General features: G+C 33.6%; 2 protein-coding genes and 1 pseudogene across 17 annotated transcripts; 2 read left to right on the top strand and 1 right to left on the bottom strand.

Annotated features, from left to right (window-relative positions):
* The first annotated feature begins 768 nt into the window (after window positions 1–768).
* On the top strand, window positions 769–6,869 carry LOC109799353 (C2 domain-containing protein At1g53590). Of its 16 annotated transcripts, none has more exons than XM_083063446.1 (13): window positions 769–1,417; window positions 2,183–2,257; window positions 2,945–3,088; window positions 3,294–3,386; window positions 3,490–3,621; window positions 4,134–4,211; window positions 4,335–4,386; window positions 4,809–5,089; window positions 5,345–5,455; window positions 5,559–5,643; window positions 5,806–5,929; window positions 6,497–6,605; window positions 6,759–6,869. In XM_083063446.1, exons 3-8 carry the CDS (start codon window positions 3,011–3,013, stop codon window positions 4,889–4,891), a joined length of 516 nt encoding a protein of 171 aa, XP_082919572.1. In that variant the 5' UTR covers window positions 769–1,417; window positions 2,183–2,257; window positions 2,945–3,010; the 3' UTR covers window positions 4,892–5,089; window positions 5,345–5,455; window positions 5,559–5,643; window positions 5,806–5,929; window positions 6,497–6,605; window positions 6,759–6,869. The 16 variants fall into 16 exon arrangements, with proteins under 16 accessions (XP_082919572.1, XP_082919585.1, XP_082919586.1 ...); XM_083063459.1 differs by lacking the exon at window positions 769–1,417 and adding an exon at window positions 1,694–1,966 and having other exon boundaries at window positions 4,814–5,089; XM_083063460.1 differs by lacking the exon at window positions 769–1,417 and adding an exon at window positions 1,694–1,966 and having other exon boundaries at window positions 2,945–3,097.
* Window positions 6,870–13,062: 6,193 nt separating this feature from the next.
* Window positions 13,063–15,941, top strand: LOC109799501 (LEAF RUST 10 DISEASE-RESISTANCE LOCUS RECEPTOR-LIKE PROTEIN KINASE-like 2.2). Its single transcript, XM_083063444.1, has 2 exons — window positions 13,063–13,139; window positions 13,854–15,941. Exon 2 carries the CDS (start codon window positions 14,495–14,497, stop codon window positions 15,851–15,853), a length of 1,359 nt encoding a protein of 452 aa, XP_082919570.1. The 5' UTR covers window positions 13,063–13,139; window positions 13,854–14,494; the 3' UTR covers window positions 15,854–15,941.
* Window positions 15,942–16,580: 639 nt separating this feature from the next.
* LOC109799502 (rust resistance kinase Lr10 pseudogene) lies at window positions 16,581–18,338 on the bottom strand (annotated as a pseudogene).
* Between the last annotated feature and the right edge of the window lie 1,210 nt (window positions 18,339–19,548).

Genomic DNA, 19,548 nt, shown 5'->3' with positions numbered 1-19,548 from the left:
AGTTAGATTGTTTTAACTCATTTAGTCACCACCCACCCCTTTCTTTGAAGTTTGATAAGTAACTTTTCTAGTGTTTTTTTAGTTCAAATTGAAGAATATAGTATTCATGAGAAAAAAAAATTGTTTAGATATGCATAATGGTCTATACCTAATGCTTCAATCAAGGCATAAATGTTTTTGATACTCATGTCAGTACTTATTAGTGACTTGGATTTGATTGCTTTGGCTTAATATTTTCCCTACAAGATATAAGCTTTACTAATTAGTTCTTAAAAATTTCGCAACTTTCTCATTTAATCCATTTTATAAAAAGAAATTCTAAACAAAATTCTCGTGAAACAAATTTGCTTATCAATTTTTTTTTAATGAAATAATCACTTTAAATATTAATCCCTCCATCCCATAATAAAATATCATATTAGAAGAAAAAACAAATTTAGAATTAAGAGTTATGATAGTTTTTCAATGTAATACTAATTACATCTTTTCCATCTATATCTCTAAAATATTATGTAAAATGATTTTTATTGTAGAGTTTCTGACCACTATTACAAATTATTAAATTTCATGTAAATTTTTCTGTAAAAATTTTATAAAAATCTGCAGGAAACATGTTTCATGCAGAATTTTTTACAAACGAAAGTTAAACACACATTGCTTCCAATTTTATGTTGACTTAAAATATGTTATTGATTTTGTCAAGTAGCAATACACCAAAAAAGTTAAACTATTAGGTGTAGACACACAATTGTTTTTCAACTTCTCATCTCTAATATGGCTGGAACACGGGGCTCAAAACATGGGCAATGCACAAATACCAAGCCAGAGAATTTCCCCCCGCAAAGGAGACAAGAACATCTGAACACAAAACAATTATGATGGGAAGATAGGTTGTACCGTACGAATTTATTACATCACCTTCAATAATATCTCTAGAGCCAGGTACATGGACCCATCATCTTGTTTTAATTAAGGAGGTAGTACTAGTACTAGTAGAATAGGATAACTTTCCCTACCCGCGTGTGCCATCTCCAAACAAAGTCGCCGTGCCATCTCCAAAGAAAGCCTCCCTCCTTCCTCTCCGAAGAAAGTCCAATGGATTCGCCTCTGGCCTCTGGGCACGTCGAAACCGCATGAGTTCACCGGGGTGGAGCACAGTCCGCCAAAATCGGCATAGGTTAGGTGCTATTGATAGAACATGGTAAGCCTATCTTTCTCCGTATGGAAGTGCTGCGGGCACATAGAGATGTGGGTAGAGGAAGTCTCAAAAGGGAAGGCCGAGCTGTAGGTCACGTGACCTGCACCCAGTTGATTCCCATCGTTCTCCAAAGAAAGCCCTAACTCCTTAATAGTAAGCACCCAGACTCTCTTCTCAGACCGTGAAAAACATCATCATCGAAAACCCTAACTCCTGCGGGTATGTTGTTCTTTTCCGCTTTCAAACTTTTGATTCTACGAGAGCTTCCGGTATTAGTGAAAGTGTTATAGTAATTATCTATTGTTAACAATAATCACATGTCATGAGTTTTCTCTTTTCATATACCTTGGTGTTTTTACTTTTTACTGTTATGGGCTTTTATATTTTTACTGTGCGATTTTTCTCTATTTTACAAGCTGATGTGGCTGGGTAGAAGATTCTAGATTGTATGGGCAGGGTGTAATACCCGTGCATATTATTAGATGTGCAACCAAGTGGAATGAAAGAACATGATTCACTTTTGAAAAATTATTCTCTCTCTTCTAACTAATTCTCTGCTACGCAATACGGGTTCTTTGCACCGAGCTCTATTCCTTCATTGGGGCTCCTGTTTAGAACTAAGGATTTTTACCGGTTCTCCCTAAAAATCCAAATCCTATCACAGAAAGTTGAAGAGTTCGCACGAAAACCCTTTATTTATGGCTCCTCTCTGCATTCAATTGGTGCCACCCGATTGTTTATTTTGTAGCTTTGATATATCTTTACCTGGTGAGGATCATGGTCGGCGATTTTGGCAACTTTTCTTTGGATTTTCATTATTTGCTTTCTTTGCCTTTTATATTTGTTTTTGCATTCTTGATGATCTGGAATCGTGTTTTGGATTTTTTCTGCTTTGTAGTGTTTGTTTAAAGGCAAGAGAAAAGGATGGGGAATATTATTATGTTTCTGACTTTGATCTATTTTTTTTTTTTTTTTTTGGGTAAGGTTCATGAGCGTTATGTTAGGAGGCTGCGGAAGAAGTTGTAGTTTGAGGAGAGGAAGCAAGCCAACCAAAGAAGGGTAATTCTGCTGGTTTTAGTGTGGTTATTTGATTTTGTGGATCATGAAGTTTTAGGGGAAAATAGTAGCTTAATGAGTTTTTTAAGTGTATAAACACTAAGCAGTGGTGAATGAAGAAAACAAACTAATGTCTGAATAAATTCTTCTTTGAAGTTTAGCTGTTCCCTTAACTTGAAACTGAAAGTGATCCTTAGAGAGGAAGTTAGAATCCACATCCATGAATGGATTATTACAATATTACTTATCAATAAGATTCTATTGAGTGATAAGCTAATTAGTTTTCTTTTTGATGCCTTTGAAAAAAAATGCTTTCATTTTGATGATGAAAATAAAATTATATGACTTAATTAAATGAAGAAATGATTAAAACTGTAGTAATAAGAAAAAAAATATTCCCCAGTAGTTAATATATATATATATATATATATATATTTGTAAATTAATATCAGTTCATTTAGGTATATTTTATTTTATCACTGAAAGTTTAAATTTAAGATGTCATAGGCTCTGTTTGGATACAATTTAAACAAATTTTTGAGAGCTCAATAAAGAGTATTTTTTTAGTATAGAAGCTCTTAAAAGCTCATCTAGACTTGTATCTAAACATGCTCATATTCTAATTGCAAAGGATTGTTCTATGATGATTTTCTGATATAACTGGCAATGTCCTTTTTTCTTTTGTACTAGGTGCTTTCGGATTCTGAAACAGTCCGGTGGTTGAACCATGCAGTTGAAAACATATGGCCCATATGTATGGAAAAGATTGCCTCTCAGAATATTTTACTCCCTATCATACCGTGGTTCTTAGAGAAATACAAACCTTGGACTGCTGTATGACTCGTACTGTTCGGTTATTTGTCTTTGATTGTGGTTGATCATAATACGAATTTTGACCATTTTCTTGAAAATTATGTGATATGAATTTCATATTCTCTATTCAACTTTTATCAAGAAAGATGCAGTTTTTGTGAATATAAAATTGATATCTTCACTTTTGGTGTATCAGAGTTTGATATCTCTGTACTATATTTTGCAGAAAGAAGCTGTTGTTCAGAATCTATACTTGGGAAGAAATCCACCTTTGTTTACTGAAATGAGGGTTCTTCGCCAGAGTGATGATGATCACTTGGTATGTGATATTTAAAGCAGCATATCAAGAGAATGTCCCATTCTGCATCTGTGAATGACATTTTGTTCGGTCTGATTTAGATATTATGGTGTAATCTATGCAGGTTCTGGAGTTAGGAATGAATTTTCTCACGGCTGATGATATGAGTGCAATACTTGCTGTGAAACTAAGAAAAAGACTGGGCTTTGGAATGTGGACAAAACTTCACATTACGGGAATGCATATTGAAGGGAAGGTATGATGATGGGATTTTGATTTTACCGTGATTTGTTTGTTGAATATTATTTTTTTACATGTTTTTGGATACAAGCTTGGATTCAGGAATGTGCATGTGGCCAACATTTTTTAACTGAAATTCCCAATACTCTCACATGTAGTTTGATTCTTACAAACTATCCTTTGGAAGGAAGAGTTGATAGGGGTGTATTGTGTGGGGATGGCGGTGGTGTTGCACTTTGTTTGTTAGTAGTTAACCTTAAAATAATCTAGTAATTCTAATTAAAAAGAAGAATTAACAGGATGGCAGAGGAAGTTACATGTTAGTTTGCAAAAATGTTTGTTGTTTAATTCTGTTTTTAAATGTAACTACAAAATTTTCTCTTTTGTTTCCACTTTTTTGCTGTTTTTGAAGATTTATCCTGTTCAAATATTTGTAAGTAGGAAACAAAGTGAAAGTTTTACAGTTTTAATCTTCTGAGCTAGTCACTTATGAGTGGTCCCTTGAAATATCTGTCGTTTCTTTTGCAGTTTGATGCATTGGTTACAGCGTTTCCCATATCTGTGGGAGGTGAAGAAGCACAAATTAAGAGGATTACAGAACTACAAGTATGGAACTCACAGCTCACTCTGTTTTTTATGTGATTGACTGGTGTAATTAATAATAAATAATGATGTAATTGGAACATAGAGTATTTATGTTTTTACATTGTTTTTACATTTTCCTTTCAGGCTGAAAATGATGCAATAGGCCAAGAACTTCAGAAGCAATTGGAAGCTGCAGGTCTGTGCCAGTTTTTTGTTTATATTTGAAGTCTAAACTTCTATCTTGATTTCTCTTTTATAACATGTGAAAGTATATATTTGTGTTAAATAGAAAAAAATAAGTTTTGCTAAGTTTGATGAAGAGTAAGATTCATGGAATAAGATGTCCTGGTTAATAATTGTCATACATAGAAAATATAAGGACTGTGTTTAATTTGAGAAAAACAAAATGAAAATACAAAAGTGATTTGTTTAATTCAATAAAGGCAAGTATGCATATTATTGGCTTTATATGTGGTTCTTATTCAAATTCTCAAAAATTAAAATAACAAGTGTTTCAGTATATACAATAATATTAAAATTTTAAACGATTTGTGCTTTGTGAATTTTAGAATGTTTTGAGGAATGTGAAATTGCCTAACACTGTGTTTTTGATGTCAGAGAAGGAATTGAATGAAGTTCAGGAGCTGTTTAGGCAAGCATCAGATAATTGTTTGAACTTGAAGAAACCAGATGACAATTAGCTACTTGTGCTCCTGGGGTGTCAGAGATGAATTTGGCCACAAGTATCTCAACTTGGCACAAAGCAGGGACTACTGCAGGAGGATTTTCCTATTCTCCATGAAATCTTGGTTACCTGAAGAAGCTGTATTCATTAGTATGTTCTAACTTGTGCATGTTATGTGATATTTTGCAGAAGTTGATCAACGGTTGAGATACTGGTAATTGTTCCTTCTCTTGAAGTAATAGGTTTATTGTCATTAAGTGTTTATATTAACACCATCTTTGTTCATGTAGTCTCCAAAAAGTAAACACTTTATAGATAATAAAAATTAAGATTAAAATTATAATTCAAGTCATATAATACATAGATAATTAAGATTAAAATTTAACTAATGGTCATGTAATTAAATTTGTATATATCTTTTTACTTTTGACTATTATTTTTTGTCTTGCCATTGGTGATGGGTGTATAGAGGGGAGAGAACTGGTGCAGATATTACTTGCAGCTGGAGCTGATCCATCTGCTCAAGATTCACAGAATGGGAGGACAGCTTTGCATACTAGTGGACAAACATAAAAATGAGGTGAAGAAGCATTAATGTGGTAGTAGTATTTTCTTTTCTTGGTAGCATGTTGCATCGTATCTTACATGAAGTAAACTGTGTGCCTGTGTGTCCCCCGCACAAGGTCCCAAAAGAATAAAAAGGCAGAACAAAAGTGGGAATATGGAATATCAGCCGCGACAAGCAAGTGAGACTTCCCTGACTAAGTGGTATTGGTTGCTTTCATTACTTCTCCTTTCCGTTTAATTCCCTGTGTTTTGCTGATCAAACTTTTTTTTTAACGTTCATTTATTTCCATTTATCATAATAAAATATGTTTGTTAAAGAAACTGCAGCTTGCCTTGAAAGTGAGACTTTTGTTTTTGAACTAGATATTCAATGGCTTGATAATTGAACAGAGAAGGTTTCTACAAATGCTGCTTCAGCTGTAGTTAGCTTATCCTTGAATGAAGGGGAAGCTGATTAGGATGCATAGTGAAGTTTGCATTGTGCTAGGTAGTTTCTATTTTTCCTTCCAGTTAAGTTTCTGACAGTATTGGCATATATGGACTCATAATTTAGGTGGTAGTTCTTCAATCAACTTGGTGAGCTTTTTAATATATTGACTTTTATCTTCAAGAGATTTTATATGGCATATACGGTGGCGACTGGGAAGGGCTGGTTTAGATATTTTAAAGGTTCAATCGACCTACATGTAGTCCATAAAACACCAACTAATGCACTACTTGTTTAGTTGTTTACACAAATTTATGATCTTAAGGAAAAATGATTATTTTTGTTTTTATTTTATTTTTAACATATAAACCAGTAGTGTGTTGGTCTGAGTTAGCAATTTCAGGCTAGATAAAAACCTGAACTTTTCTTATGCTTTCTTTGTGAAAAATAATCTTATCAGTGGATATAGTTGTGTGCAAAATATGTAGATTTAGCTTATCTGAGATCTTGACAAGTATCGGTATGGATGTATTAGCAACTTTTGCCCTCCACATTTTCACCCTTTTTTTTTTTTTTTTTTTTTGCAAAAAACAATGTTACCAATCATTTGGTTTGAAACTGTTTCAGGATTATTGTCATGGATGAAGCCCAAGAAAGATCATTGAACACAGATGTTCTTTTTGGAATTTATGCTCCAAACTAATTAGGGAAACAATTCATGATAAAATGAAATGTGGTAATCAGTTCCTATGCATACTAGAATACATTTGCATTCATATTTCAAATTTGAGAGTTAATACATGGTTATTTTAATATCATTTATGCTATTTATTCTCTTTTGAGAAATAGATGAATTATCTGATTTTGTTTGTTCATGCCAAATATATAGAGGGGAGAGAACTGGTGCAGATATTGCTTGCAGCTGGAGCTGATCCATCTGCTCAAGATTCACAGAATGGGAGGACAACTTTGCATACTAGTGGACAGGCATAAAAATGAGGTGAAGAAGCATTAATGTGGTAGGAGTAGTATTTTCTTTTCTTGGTAGCATGTTGCATCGTATCTTACATGAAGTAAACTGTGTGCCTGTGTGTCCCCCGCACAAGGTCCCAAAAGAATAAAAAGGCAGAACAAAAGTGGGGGAATATGGAATATCAGCCGCGACAAGCAAGCGTAAAACCACGGTATCTCTGGCATCTTAATATTGTTAAAGTTGAATTTGGATCCAACCCGGTCAGAATTTTGAATATTGAGGTAAATAAAGGTACGTAAAGCACAGTCCACACTCTGTGCTCTCCAATCTCAATCTCAAAGTCTGAAAGTCTTAATTGGTGTCTTAAAGCAACTATCATGTCCTATCCAAGGATTTCCACCTTGTGGGGATTGCTGCCTCTTGCTTCCATCAATTTTCATTTATTAACTATGCATAATCCTAATTTAGTCTTTAATTTTTTGTAGCAAACTATTCACTTTATTAGTTAAGTGCATGTTTGGGTTTCAATGCAAACGTGAATTTTCACGTTTAGTTGAAGCAAAAAATTTTTGCTTCCACGTAAAATCCATCTTCAACGTGGAGAGTGTAAAATCAAGTTTGAAAATCCAATCCAAACATGCACTAAACAATTCTAGTCGTGAAAACTCCTCCGATTTTGGAGAAGTTGAGAGAGAAAGAGTGAGACAGATATTCAGGGAATGGATGAATAGTGGTTCTAGGGCTCACGCATCAAATGGTTCCCAAGGAAATAATGGTTCAAGGGGAGATAATTGTTAGGGAAGTATTGCGAGATAATAGAGAGATAATTGCTAGGGAAATATTGCGAGGGAATAGCGAGACAATTGCTAGGAAAATATTGCGAGGGAATAGCGAAATAATTGCTAGGGAAATATTGCGAGGGAATAGAGAAGGGTCTGCGAGGGATATTCAGCGAGGGAATTGTGAGGCCTTAGCTAAGAAATGTAGCAAGGGAATAGAGAGGGGTTTGTGAGGGAACATTAGCGAGGGATTAGCTACAAATTATAGAGGGATATTTTGCGACTCCTTAGCGAGGGAATAGCGGGGAAGCTTGACCGCAAATTAGCGAGCAAATAGTAAGCATCATTAATATAATTAGCGAGGAACTTAGCAACGGATTGACGACGGATTTTGCTACAGATCAGCGAGGGATTAAATCCCTCGCTAATTAGCTACACTAGTGCAAAAAATGCTTTTAAGAACAGGGTTTTAAAATCGGTTAACAAGGAACCGATTTTAAAAAGAACGCGGTGACATTTTTGTAAATAATGCTACAATTTTTAAAATCGGTTACCATTTAACCGATTTTGAAAGATCTTTTAAAATCGGTTACATTTTAACCGATTTTAAAAAGTGTATTCTCGCTGACTTTTTAAATCGGTTCACAAAGAATTGATTTTGTATAGTCTATACAAAATCGGTTTCATTTAGAACTGATTTTGTTTGCATAATACAAAATCGGTTCTCAGCAAACCGATTTTAAATACCCTACTGAAATATGTCCTTCTATTTCTCGCCCAGGTTTATCTCTCGAGTTCATCTTCTACTGAAATTTAGAACTGATTTTGAATATTGTAAAATCCGTTCATCTTCGTTGTAGCTATTCATCGCGAGTTCATCATCTCCCATAAGGTATGTTCGTCATCTTCGTTGTAGCTGTTCAATCCGTTCATATGTTGTTGTAGCTATTTTAGTAGGCTACCTAGAATGAACTGATTTCGTTTTCGCTTAAATTTCAACAAAAGGACATTTTAACAATAAATTTATTGCGAGTTCGTTTTCGCTTAAATTTTCGTTTTCGCGAGTTCGTTCTTTGGCACCATTGATTCATTTTCGTTTTCTAGGATGCAGGAGGGTTGAAGCCACCGGATTCATTTTCGTTCACCACGTCTTCGGCGCCACTGTTCTCAACCGTGGCCACCGGTCGCCGTTTGTGCCTGCCTTTGGTGCTTCTAGGGCTTCTTCTGCTGTTGCGACTGCTTCTGTGACTCCTGCGAGAGCATCTTCTTCCAGTCTCTTCCACTGCTTCTTCCAAGTTCGAGACGCAAAGGTTTGTTTTTCCTTTTTATTTTTTCTTTGACAAAAAGTTCCATTGTCGTATTTATTTAATGTTATAGTTTAATCCACATGATTATTTGTGTTGCAAAGAAAATAATATATTCAAATCCCTTTTGTATTGTTGAAGCTTCAGGGTTAGGCCTTCAAAATTTGAGACATCTGGATTACTTCCTTTCTGTAAAAGCGTTTTATAAGATTAAAGAAAAAAAATGATAATTCAATCTATTAAATTATCATTAGCTACCAAGATACTCTGTCAACGTAATCCAATCTATAGCTACCAAGATACTCTGTCATAAGAAAGACAAACACAAGTTGCTTGCTAGACATACACAAAGCCAATCCCGGTATTTTACATGTTAGCCACATATGAATGAAAACTTTTACCTTAATAGGTAAGATGCCTGGTTTCACGTCTGTGTTTAGTTGCAAAAAAGTGTTGTGTGAGTTGATACCTTAGCTTACAACTTGCATAAAACATTTATCCTAATGGCACAAAACGAAATAATGTTAGAGATATTGGATTTTGCATTTATCTTTCTGAGATCGAATGTACAGTATTTAGATATTTGTTCTTTAAATTAACTTAGCTGAATGAGTTGTTAAATAGTGCCAAGTTTTCTTCGTTTTTTTAATTTTATCTTGGGTCTCACTAACATGAGCATAGACTTTTGCATTTTCTGAAAGGAGGGGTGCATGAATTGTTCATTCTTCTTGTTTTTATGTGAAACCTTGATTTGTGCTGCTGTTTAAGCTTGGTAAGATGACACGAGCAAATTGATTGCTTATGTCTTTGTATACGTGCTCCACTTGCTTAATTGGTAATCATTATTGATTGCTAATGTCTCAGATTGAATTATCATATTTCAGGAATATTTCTCATGGAGTAGTTAAAATTTTCTATTAAATTATACTTTATACCAAATGTGGAAGTGGAAAGGAGGATTTGTTCAACTTATATTTTCATAGTCCCTCTTCAACACATTAATATAAAGAGGAAAGAAAAGGAGATTCCAGATAATAGCTACAGATGAAAATTTTGTAATGATTGTGTTGGTTCTTAACTTAAGATAATATATTACCCATTCAGTGTTTTTTTGTTTAGTCAGTGTGGCAAACTAATCTATGCTAGCCTCGTGTGCTTTGTGTTTGATAGTATTTGGATTAGTTTTGTGGTTTTTGAATTTTAATGAACCCAAATGAAGTTTTGACCGTCTGTGAGAAGAAAAAGAACGAGTGGCTCTGTACTAGAACCTCATCATCCATATATAACGAATTTGGTGCGCTATATTCATGAATCCATGTTAGAAATATCTTGTAGACTTGTGCGTAAAACGGTAAGAGTAAGGTCAATTAGTGCCTTCTATTTCAGAAAGTGATCAGTATTGTAATTATGAATGTAATAATTGACCTTCTATTTCAGAAAGTGATCAGTATTGTAATTATGAATGTAATGAATATCATACTAGTGTTAATATATCCTAGTGAAGTCTGATGTATAAAATATAAATACCATGTTGATGTGTACCGTGTGCGTGCTCCTCTTGAGAAACTTCTGTGCATGAGCTGTGTCAATATGTCATTCTATGATATAATTGCTTTTACTATAGTTAACAAGTTTTAAATTGAATACCCCTCTCTATTTCCCATCCCTTGTTCCCTTGTGTTTTATTCTCTAGATTCAGAAAAGTGTAACACATCTCTGCAGTTAGGATTGGCATGTACCTTTCTTTCCTTTCACAAATTTAGATTCCAAATCTTGCACTTGCTGGCGACAAAGTATTTTAAGAAACCTTATCAGTATACACTATCCACTAAAGATGTATTTTAATTCGATTTTATATAATGCACACAGTACATCTGTTAATGGGATAAAAATATATAGGTGTATTTTAAAAATACATTTATTAGATCACAAACACAACAATTTAATGCAAATGGTTTTAAATGCTTGGAAGCATTGTTGTCAAACCCTTGGCACTGATCTTCCCATATTGATTTAGAGAGCTTGCTATTCAAATTGCCGAGCAGTTTGAAGCTCTAGGTTCTGAAATTGGTGTCAAGTGTGCTGTGGTGAGTTTCAATATAATTTTTTTTAAATGATTCACTGTTTATTATTTTATTATTATAAACAGTATTTTTTTTTGAAATTAAGTGTGCTGTGCTCTAGGAAATCAGTATTGACTAATCTCATAGAACAACTAATTATTTCCAAGTCCATGGGGGAAAAATTGAACAGTCTTCATGATCATAGGAATTCTGAATATTATGTTTTTATAATGTAACTAGCAATCAGCTAAAGGACTTGATTATTACAATGTTGATAAGACTGAATTCAGGCTTTGGCCATTGCATGCCAATTTTATTTTGTTTTTGAATTAACTTCTTCTTGAATTGATAGAGTGCACGAAAATACTGCACTGGCGTTTGTCTTTATTGACCAGAATACACAACTTGTTAAAATTAGTCCTAGTTGCATACCATATAACATCCCTTTGCTCTGTCAGTGAGGAGAGAAAAATGAAAGGATTTGATAGAAATTTCATAAAACCCAGAATTTCTCGGTGGAAACCGGGTCCAACACTCCAATCCAAATCACTATATGTACATACACTACATTTTATAGCATAAAATAGACCCTACTTGGATAAATTTCTCTAATGAATATTTATTATAAAAGATCTCTCATTTAGCATCTCCAAAAGCTGACTTATATATAGTGTATGTTGTGAAAAGACTTTGGAGGAATTTATAAGCTAATTCTACCAAATTAATTTGTTTTTTTGGTACGTAAGAGATAATTTTTGCTACATACCAAAATAAACTTATTTGGTATGTAAGCTTTTAGCTTATGAAAATTGGCTAGCTTATAAGCTAGTAGTGTTTTTAATTAATTAATTAATTTTTTCATTTTTATCCTTTGTAATTATTTGAAATCTCTTTTTACCTTAAATAACTAAATATGTCATTCTACATTTATCAACTAATGTTACCAAATACTTTCAATCCAACCAATAAACTAATAAGCTTTCAGGTTTTTGACTCCTAACTTAGAACTTGTAAACTTTCAGTTAGCTAATGAGTTTCTGCTAGCTTATGAGCTAGTTTTGCCAACACACCTATAAACTAATCTAAACTTTATGGAAGAAACTTAAGCTATTCCAAAGATGAGAAGATAAGATTTTATTAATTACAGAAACAGGAACGAAAGTAGCAACATACCCTTGATTGCATCATTGTTATAGGCGTTCCTAAACCTGTCAAATAAAGAGGCATAGAAGACCTTGGCTCTCTGTGGCGCCATGGCAACGTGAAAATCTGGCTTGTTACCCTTCAAGAATCCATACAACGTTGACTCGCTGTTAGAAACAAAAATTATTAAAAAAACGAACGGTTTTGCTTCCCACAATTAAGATTAAAAATGCGAATACTCACTCAGTGATTTTTTTATAATCTGTTTATTATTGATTTGTGTGGCCTTGGAAATAATTTTTCAATATGAATGAATTCCTATTGATTTTTCCTTCCTTTTGTTTTTAGCATGTCAGCTTTCAAATGTTAATGCTTAGCTTTTTAACATGGTTCCTTTAACATTCACTTGTTGAGTAAATTTAGTACAAAACTGCTACCTTGTTTTTAACCTGTTTCCCAATTTCAAAGATTTGTATAAGAAACACTAAAAATAACTGCCCCCTGTTTTCTCTGTTTTCTGTATAAATCTTTGCAAACAAACACCGAAAATAACTCCCCTTTCTGTTTTCTCCGTTTGCTGTACTAATCTTTGAAAACAAAATTAAATTAAAAAGATGATAGTTTTATATTTAAGAGTGAAAATAAAAATGATCTAAAAAAAATGAAAACAGAAGTAAGTAAATCTTTAGTTTATCACTAACTTTTGCCCTTCTCATTTTAGAAGTCCTATATTTTTTTATTATTATTTATTTATTTGTGATGAATTCATATTCATGCAGGTTGGGACTCCTGGACGAGTTTTAGATCACCTAAAACATACCAAAGGATTTTCTCTTAATAGATTAAAATACTTGGTATGATTTCTACATTTTTTTTGAAATATATTGAATTATTAATATTACTTTCTGCGTCCTAAGAATATTTGAATGTTCATACATATTTGGTGGACGAGTTTTAGATCACCTAAAACATACCAAAGGATTTTCTCTTAATGGATTAAAATACTTGGTATGATTTCTACATTTTTTTTGAAATATATTGAATTATTAATATTACTTTCTGCGTCCTAAGAATATTTGAATGTTCATACATATTTGGTGAAGGTTTATAGGTGAATGCTTTATTCTTAACTTTCTTTTCCCCATGATTAATATAGATGAATGTTTTTTATGGTTATAAATATTTTTTTAAAAAAATTGAAATTATATATTTCAGAGCTCAAAATATACACAAGAAAAAGAGGGCATACTTAACCTCTATTTACAACAATTAAAAGAAAACCTTTATCTGTTGTATTTCTATTTCAATCTATTCTTACATTAGTCTATTCATATATCAGCATAATCATCTCCTGTGCAGGTTTCTGCATTAATTTCTTCTGTTTAAAGATAAATATTTTAGCTTCTGGCTTAGCCTTCTGGACAAAATAAAGACAAGAGCAAAAAACTGCTGCCATCACATTGAAAATAACATTTTATTCTCTTTACCCTTTCAAAAACCTGTTTCCAAATATCAAAACTAGTAGAATCTGAAAATGTTAATTGTTATGACATTCTATATGTATGAGGTGCTTAATATCTTGATGGGTATTTGATTTCATTATTTGCAATAATGAAATTCCCACTTTGTATACATGATGATTCTATGATTCTTTTGTACTATGAAATTCTTTAAATCTTTTTCAATGTCATAGTATATGTAAATTGCAATAATATTGTTCAGGGAGCAACATCAATCTGGACCTTCTCATTCTGAAGAACTTAAAGTGCAGGAGGATCGTCACACTCATCGGTAAAAAAATTATACTTTAATGGTGCCAATTTCTGCTTTGAGTTGCTCTTCCATTGGTATATCCAAACTATTGATAACTTTGACAGCCACGTATTCTCCATTGGACAATTCCCCTTTGTAGACAACCCCAAAAGTACCAGAACCCAATATGATTGAGTAATTTCATGTAATTACATCAAGTTGTTCAGGAGAGAATCTGATGGGTTTCTCCTTGTTGATGTTGCTTAGGAATCTTTCCATTGTTGCAAACTCAGCTTTTGAACCTTGAACCGTGGAATTTGGAGGTATCACTACTTCAATTTCACTAGTTGAAGGATATGACTTTGAAGCATTATGATCCTTTTCTGTACTTGGAAGCTGGAAATATGCAGGAATTGTTTCTCCTGTCTTCTTCAAGCACTGAATTATGGCATATAATATAGCTATAATTGTTGTTACTACCACCAATCCAAAAATTGAAAATTGAAATAGAACATAATTAAGAGATTTACATTTTCTAATAAAAGGATTAACATGTAACAACATATTTATCGTGAAACTATATACTTCTTCAGTTTTACCAGCACTTTGCCATGAAACTATATACTTCTTCAGTTTTACCAGCACTTTGCCATGATATTTTTATATCAACCATTTCACCTTTTATTAGAAAATGTAAATCTCTTAATTATGTTCTATTTCAATTTTCAATTTTTGGATTGGTGGTAGTAACAACAATTATAGCTATAATATATGCCATAATTCAGTGCTTGAAGAAGGCAGGAGAAACAATTCCTGCATATTCCCAGCTTCCAAGTACAGAAAAGGATTCAAAGTCATATCCTTCAACTAGTGAAATTGAAGTAGTGATACCTCCAGATTCCACGGTTCAAGGTTCAAAAGCTGAGTTTGCAACAATGAAAAGATTCCTAAGCAACATCAACAAGGAGAAACCCATCAGATTCTCTCCTGAACAACTTGATGTAATTACATGGAATTACTCAACCATATTGGGTTCTGGTGCTTTTGGGGTTGTCTACAAAGGGGAATTGTCCAATGGAGAATACGTGGCTGTCAAAGTTATCAATAGTTTGGATATAGCAATGGAAGAGCAACTTCTAGCAGAAATTGGCACCATTGGAAGAATTTACCATGTCAATCTAGTCTGGCTTTATGTTTTTTGCTTCCACCGGGACAAGCGAGCTCTTGTTTATGAGTTTGTGGAAAATGGTTCTCTCAGCAAGTACTTGTTTGGAAGCCAAAACCAAGACATCGAGTTGGGGAAGCTTCATAAGATTGCAATTGGAACAACAAAAGGAATTGCTTATTTACATGAGGAATGTCAACAAAGGATAATTCATTATGATATTAAATCTGAGAATGTTCTTCTTGATTTGAACTTGGGACTGAAGGTAACAGATTTTGGCCTGGCAAAGCTTTGTAGCAGAAGAAGTAATGTTTCGTCAATACACAGAGAAACAGTGGGATACGGTGCTCCTAAAATGTGGAAGCCTTATCCGGTGACTCACAAGTGTGATGTTTATAGTTTTGGTATTCTTCTCTTTGAAATTGTAGGGAGGAGAAGGCATTGTGATGACAACTGCAATGAATCGCAACAATGGTTTCCAAAATGGACTTGGGATATGTTTGAGAATAATGAATTGTCTGTAATGCTTTCACTTTGTGGAATTGAAGAGAAAGACAAGGAGAAAGCCGAAAGAATGTCAAAGGTGGCTCTATGTTGTGTTCAGTATTCACCAAATGATAGACCTCTTATGAGTATTGTGGTGAAGATGTTAGAGGGTGAAATTGAAATTTCTCCACCTCCATTTCCCTTCCAAAACCTGGAGTCTAGGAAGCCAAACTTTGCAGATTCAGATACTACATCATTGCAGACAAAATCTTCTGGAGAATACAAGCAAAATACATTTCAGATTGAAAAATCTACTTAATTGTATCATAACAGTATAAAGATTGTAGTAAAATAGAAATTCATCCTATTTTATGCATTTAATACAAAAAAAGTGTTGTTTTGAGCTCTGTTGGAATTGCATTGCATATTCTGAAACCAAATTCTTGGTGCCTAATCTAAAACGTCTCAGAATTTTTTTTAAACCTTGGCAACACTTTTGCAAAAAGAATTTTGTACGTTTCATCAAACCAGAGGACTGGAGTGAAAGCAAGGGTGGTTTAGGCAGGAGTGAAATTAGGAATGTGGTAATTAGAGGAGGGGCATTAGGAGTGAAAGCAAAGGATGCTTTAACTATTTGGACTTGTGAATGTTAAATGCATCTCTGGTTCTCCTTCCTCTTTATTCTATCAACACTTCCAATATTCACTCCTACCAACTTCTCCCTTGTGTTCTTAAGGCTGTCCTTCAATGACAAAACAGAATACATTTAACAATTTGCAAACTCTAGTCATACATAATGTATTATGTCTTGTAAGCTTCTGTCACATACATAATCACATTTTCCACGTTTGAAAGAAGTAAAGCCTATAAGATAGGAATAAATTTGTGTATACATATTGATTATAAGTATCTTTTCCAAATTATATACAGTAGGTTTATTTATTTAAAGATATGTGTTGACTTCATTTATTTAATGAAAAAGAATAGACTCAACAGAATCAAATTACAAAAACTAAAATGTTTTTACAACATAATTTAAGCCATGGATACCCCATCAATTAGCTTTCGTTCCCCCATTATACTATTTGCTAGAGTCTAATCCCAACTCTTGATCATAAATAGGAGTAGCACATACATTGCAGGGTAAGGTTACTATCATAATTCAGATGGTTGGACTGGATGTGATTAACTGGTACATGTCCAGGTCTCTTATCCGACCAATGATTTCAAAAGAAGTATTCCAAAGCTGTAAACATTGCATTTTTGAGTTACGGGAGATGACATTCGAAGCTTGGGTGTTGCATAACCAGCATTTCCATTTTCAAATCTTGGCTAAGCAAAAATAATTAGTGAAAAAAAATAATATTTATCAGATTAAACTTGCCATTGTTTGGACAGCAAAGTTTGAATAGACAGCTTTCAGAAAAATTCACACATTTTGTTATAGCTGATGTTGCTGTTTGAGGTCGTACTCAAGCCACTTACATGCCTATACTTCTTTCCTTCACTTACAAAATAAGTTAGCTTGTTTTAGATAGTTCAGGGCAAAAATAAGTACTGATAAATGGTCAACAGTAGAAAAGAAATATTCCGTAACATTTTTAAGTAATGGAAAACAAGCATCAAATAATGTCTCATTCATCACCACTGGTAAAGCACAATTCAATTTCATCATACCTCCTCATAGAATCATGTACAACTACTGGTTCTGTTACCGTAGCAGAAGAGCTAGAATTAATACTTGTACTAGCATTGGTGCGTGATTCTTGGACTAAATGATCAGAGAAAGTCCCATCCATGATTTTCTGAAATGAGTTCAAAGGTTTAGAGATTTCCACTGAACCTTCCAACATTTTCACCACATCACTCATTATTGGTCTTGATTCTGGCCTATACTGAACACACAACAATGCAACCTTAACCATTCTTTCAGCCATTTCCTTATAAATCTCCTCTATTCCACAAACCGTTATTACTTCTTCTAATTCTCCTGCATCATATTTTTTCCAAACCTATATTGGGAACCACTTCTGGCTTTCTGGAAGGTTAATGTCCAAGTTTCTTCTCATTCCCGCGATTTCAAATAATAACATTCCAAAGCTGTAAACATCACACTTGTGAGTTACAGGAAGTGGCATCCAAATCTCAGGGGCAACATAACCAGGAGTGCCCCTACCTCCAGTCATAGTTATATGAGATATTTCCCTATTGCAAAGCTTAGCCATTCCAAAATCAGCAACTTTAGGATTGAAGTTGCTGTCCAAGAGAATATTTTCTGGTTTGGTGTCATAGTGGATTATTCTTTGTTGACAATCTTCATGCAAGTATGCAATGCCTCTTGCTGTTCCAACTGCAATGTCATGAAGCTTTTCATATTTTAGGGTCTTGTTTTCATGAAACAGATACTTGTCAAGAGAGCCATTCCCCATGTATTCATAAACCAGTGCTCTCAGATCTTTCTTAAAGCAAAATCCATAGAACTGAACTAGATTGAAATGATGGATTTTTCCAATTGTACTCACTTTTGCCATTAACTGTTCCTGTATTCTCTTATCTGAGTTCGCGCGTAGAACCTTCACAGCCACAGTGGTTCCATCACTTAAATTTCCTTTATAAACTTGTCCAAAACCTCCTGAACCCAACAAGGTAGAGTAGTTATCAGTTGCAATCCTGAGCTGCTTAGCAGTATACCTGATTGGCTTTTCACTTCCCACATTGCTCGAAAATTTATCCATTATGTTAGTTAGGAATATGTCTGAGCTGCTTTCAGTGTTGGTCTCGGATCTTCTACAACGCCAAACCAAAAAAATCAACAAGGACAGGATCACAACTGTAACGTGTTATTACACTGTCAAAATTTGTGACATAAAACAAAACCAATGTAGAATTAGAAAAGAAAAAAAACGAAAATATAACGGGCTTAAAAGTTAAAACCTACTAACTGTAGAGGATATGGTAAGCCCTAATGCATTTTTCATTGGTTCGTTGATAAGAACTCAAAAATAGGTAGTGGATGTGATGTGAGACTTGTCTGCAAAATCGAATGGAAGAAGAAGGATATATCTACAAGATCTATAGTAAACATCACATGATTGTGATCATTAATTCTATATTTTACAGTTGCCCCCTCGGTCTAAGGTTTTATTTTGAGAATGAATATTCTTAATGGCATAAGCTGGTTAGCAAACTTACAAGAGGGAAGACACAATTATAAGAACGAAATCTCTACGACAAATACTAAGTTTTAGTTTTCTGTTCTTTCGTGGTACAATCCACCAAGGATAATGCTAATCTATTTATAATATATAAATCCTAAGTTGTGAAGTAATACGCTTACATGACAATATCATATTTTTACACATTTCTTACCGGTTAACACACGGGTCAATATCTGGTTAAATATGAAAGGCCAAAGGCAAAGGAAGTTCATGAACACTTTTTTGTATGTACTAATGACATGTCATGAGTAAACAACATTTTCCGTGTTATTTATTCAAGTGAATGGCTGACAAGGAACTCCATGACTGAGAATACAAAGAGATGACAACGACTAATAGAAAGAGTTTCTTCTTTTTGTGCTTTTTATTTAACAACATTTTCTCCAAGTTTGAAATTATATACAATAGATTTATTTATTTAAAGATATGTGTTGACTTCATTTATTTAACAATATAGAATAGATTCATCAGAATCAAATTACAAAGGAAAACATTTGACAACATAATTTAAGCTAAAAAACCTTCTATCAAGTAGTATGTAGTCTTCCTTATATTATACCCTTTTGCTAGTTGTAACGAACCGCCACGGTCTTTACACTTAGTGGAATCGCACTAACTAGTTAACTAAGAGAATATTAAACTGGATAACACCTACATACAAGCATAAATATAAAGATCAAAATAATTAAGTTTCTGTATATAAAATATAGCACCAAATATGTACAGTCATCCCAAATATTCCTTAGTGCCGGTCAAGCACATACAAAAAAATGTTACCCAAAATGGTAACTCAAAA

The sequence above is a fragment of the Cajanus cajan genome, chromosome 9, assembly GCF_000230855.2.
Source record: "Cajanus cajan strain Asha chromosome 9, NIPB_CcT2T_4, whole genome shotgun sequence".
Classification (NCBI taxonomy): domain Eukaryota; kingdom Viridiplantae; phylum Streptophyta; class Magnoliopsida; order Fabales; family Fabaceae; genus Cajanus; species Cajanus cajan.
The sequence above is the reverse complement of the archived record's forward strand: the minus strand, read 5'-3'. Positions and strand labels throughout refer to the sequence as shown.

Bases quoted from the DNA above. Each gene is read 5' to 3' on its own strand.
- LOC109799353 (XM_083063446.1), top strand. From the start codon at position 3,011: ATGGAAAAGATTGCCTCTCAGAATATTTTACTCCCTATCATACCGTGG. The intron at 3,622-4,133 runs GTATGATGATGG...TTTCTTTTGCAG, and splicing joins GAATGCATATTGAAGGGAAG to TTTGATGCATTGGTTACAGC. The intron at 4,212-4,334 runs GTATGGAACTCA...TTTTCCTTTCAG, and splicing joins AGAGGATTACAGAACTACAA to GCTGAAAATGATGCAATAGG.
- LOC109799501 (XM_083063444.1), top strand. From the start codon at position 14,495: ATGAAACTATATACTTCTTCAGTTTTACCAGCACTTTGCCATGATATT.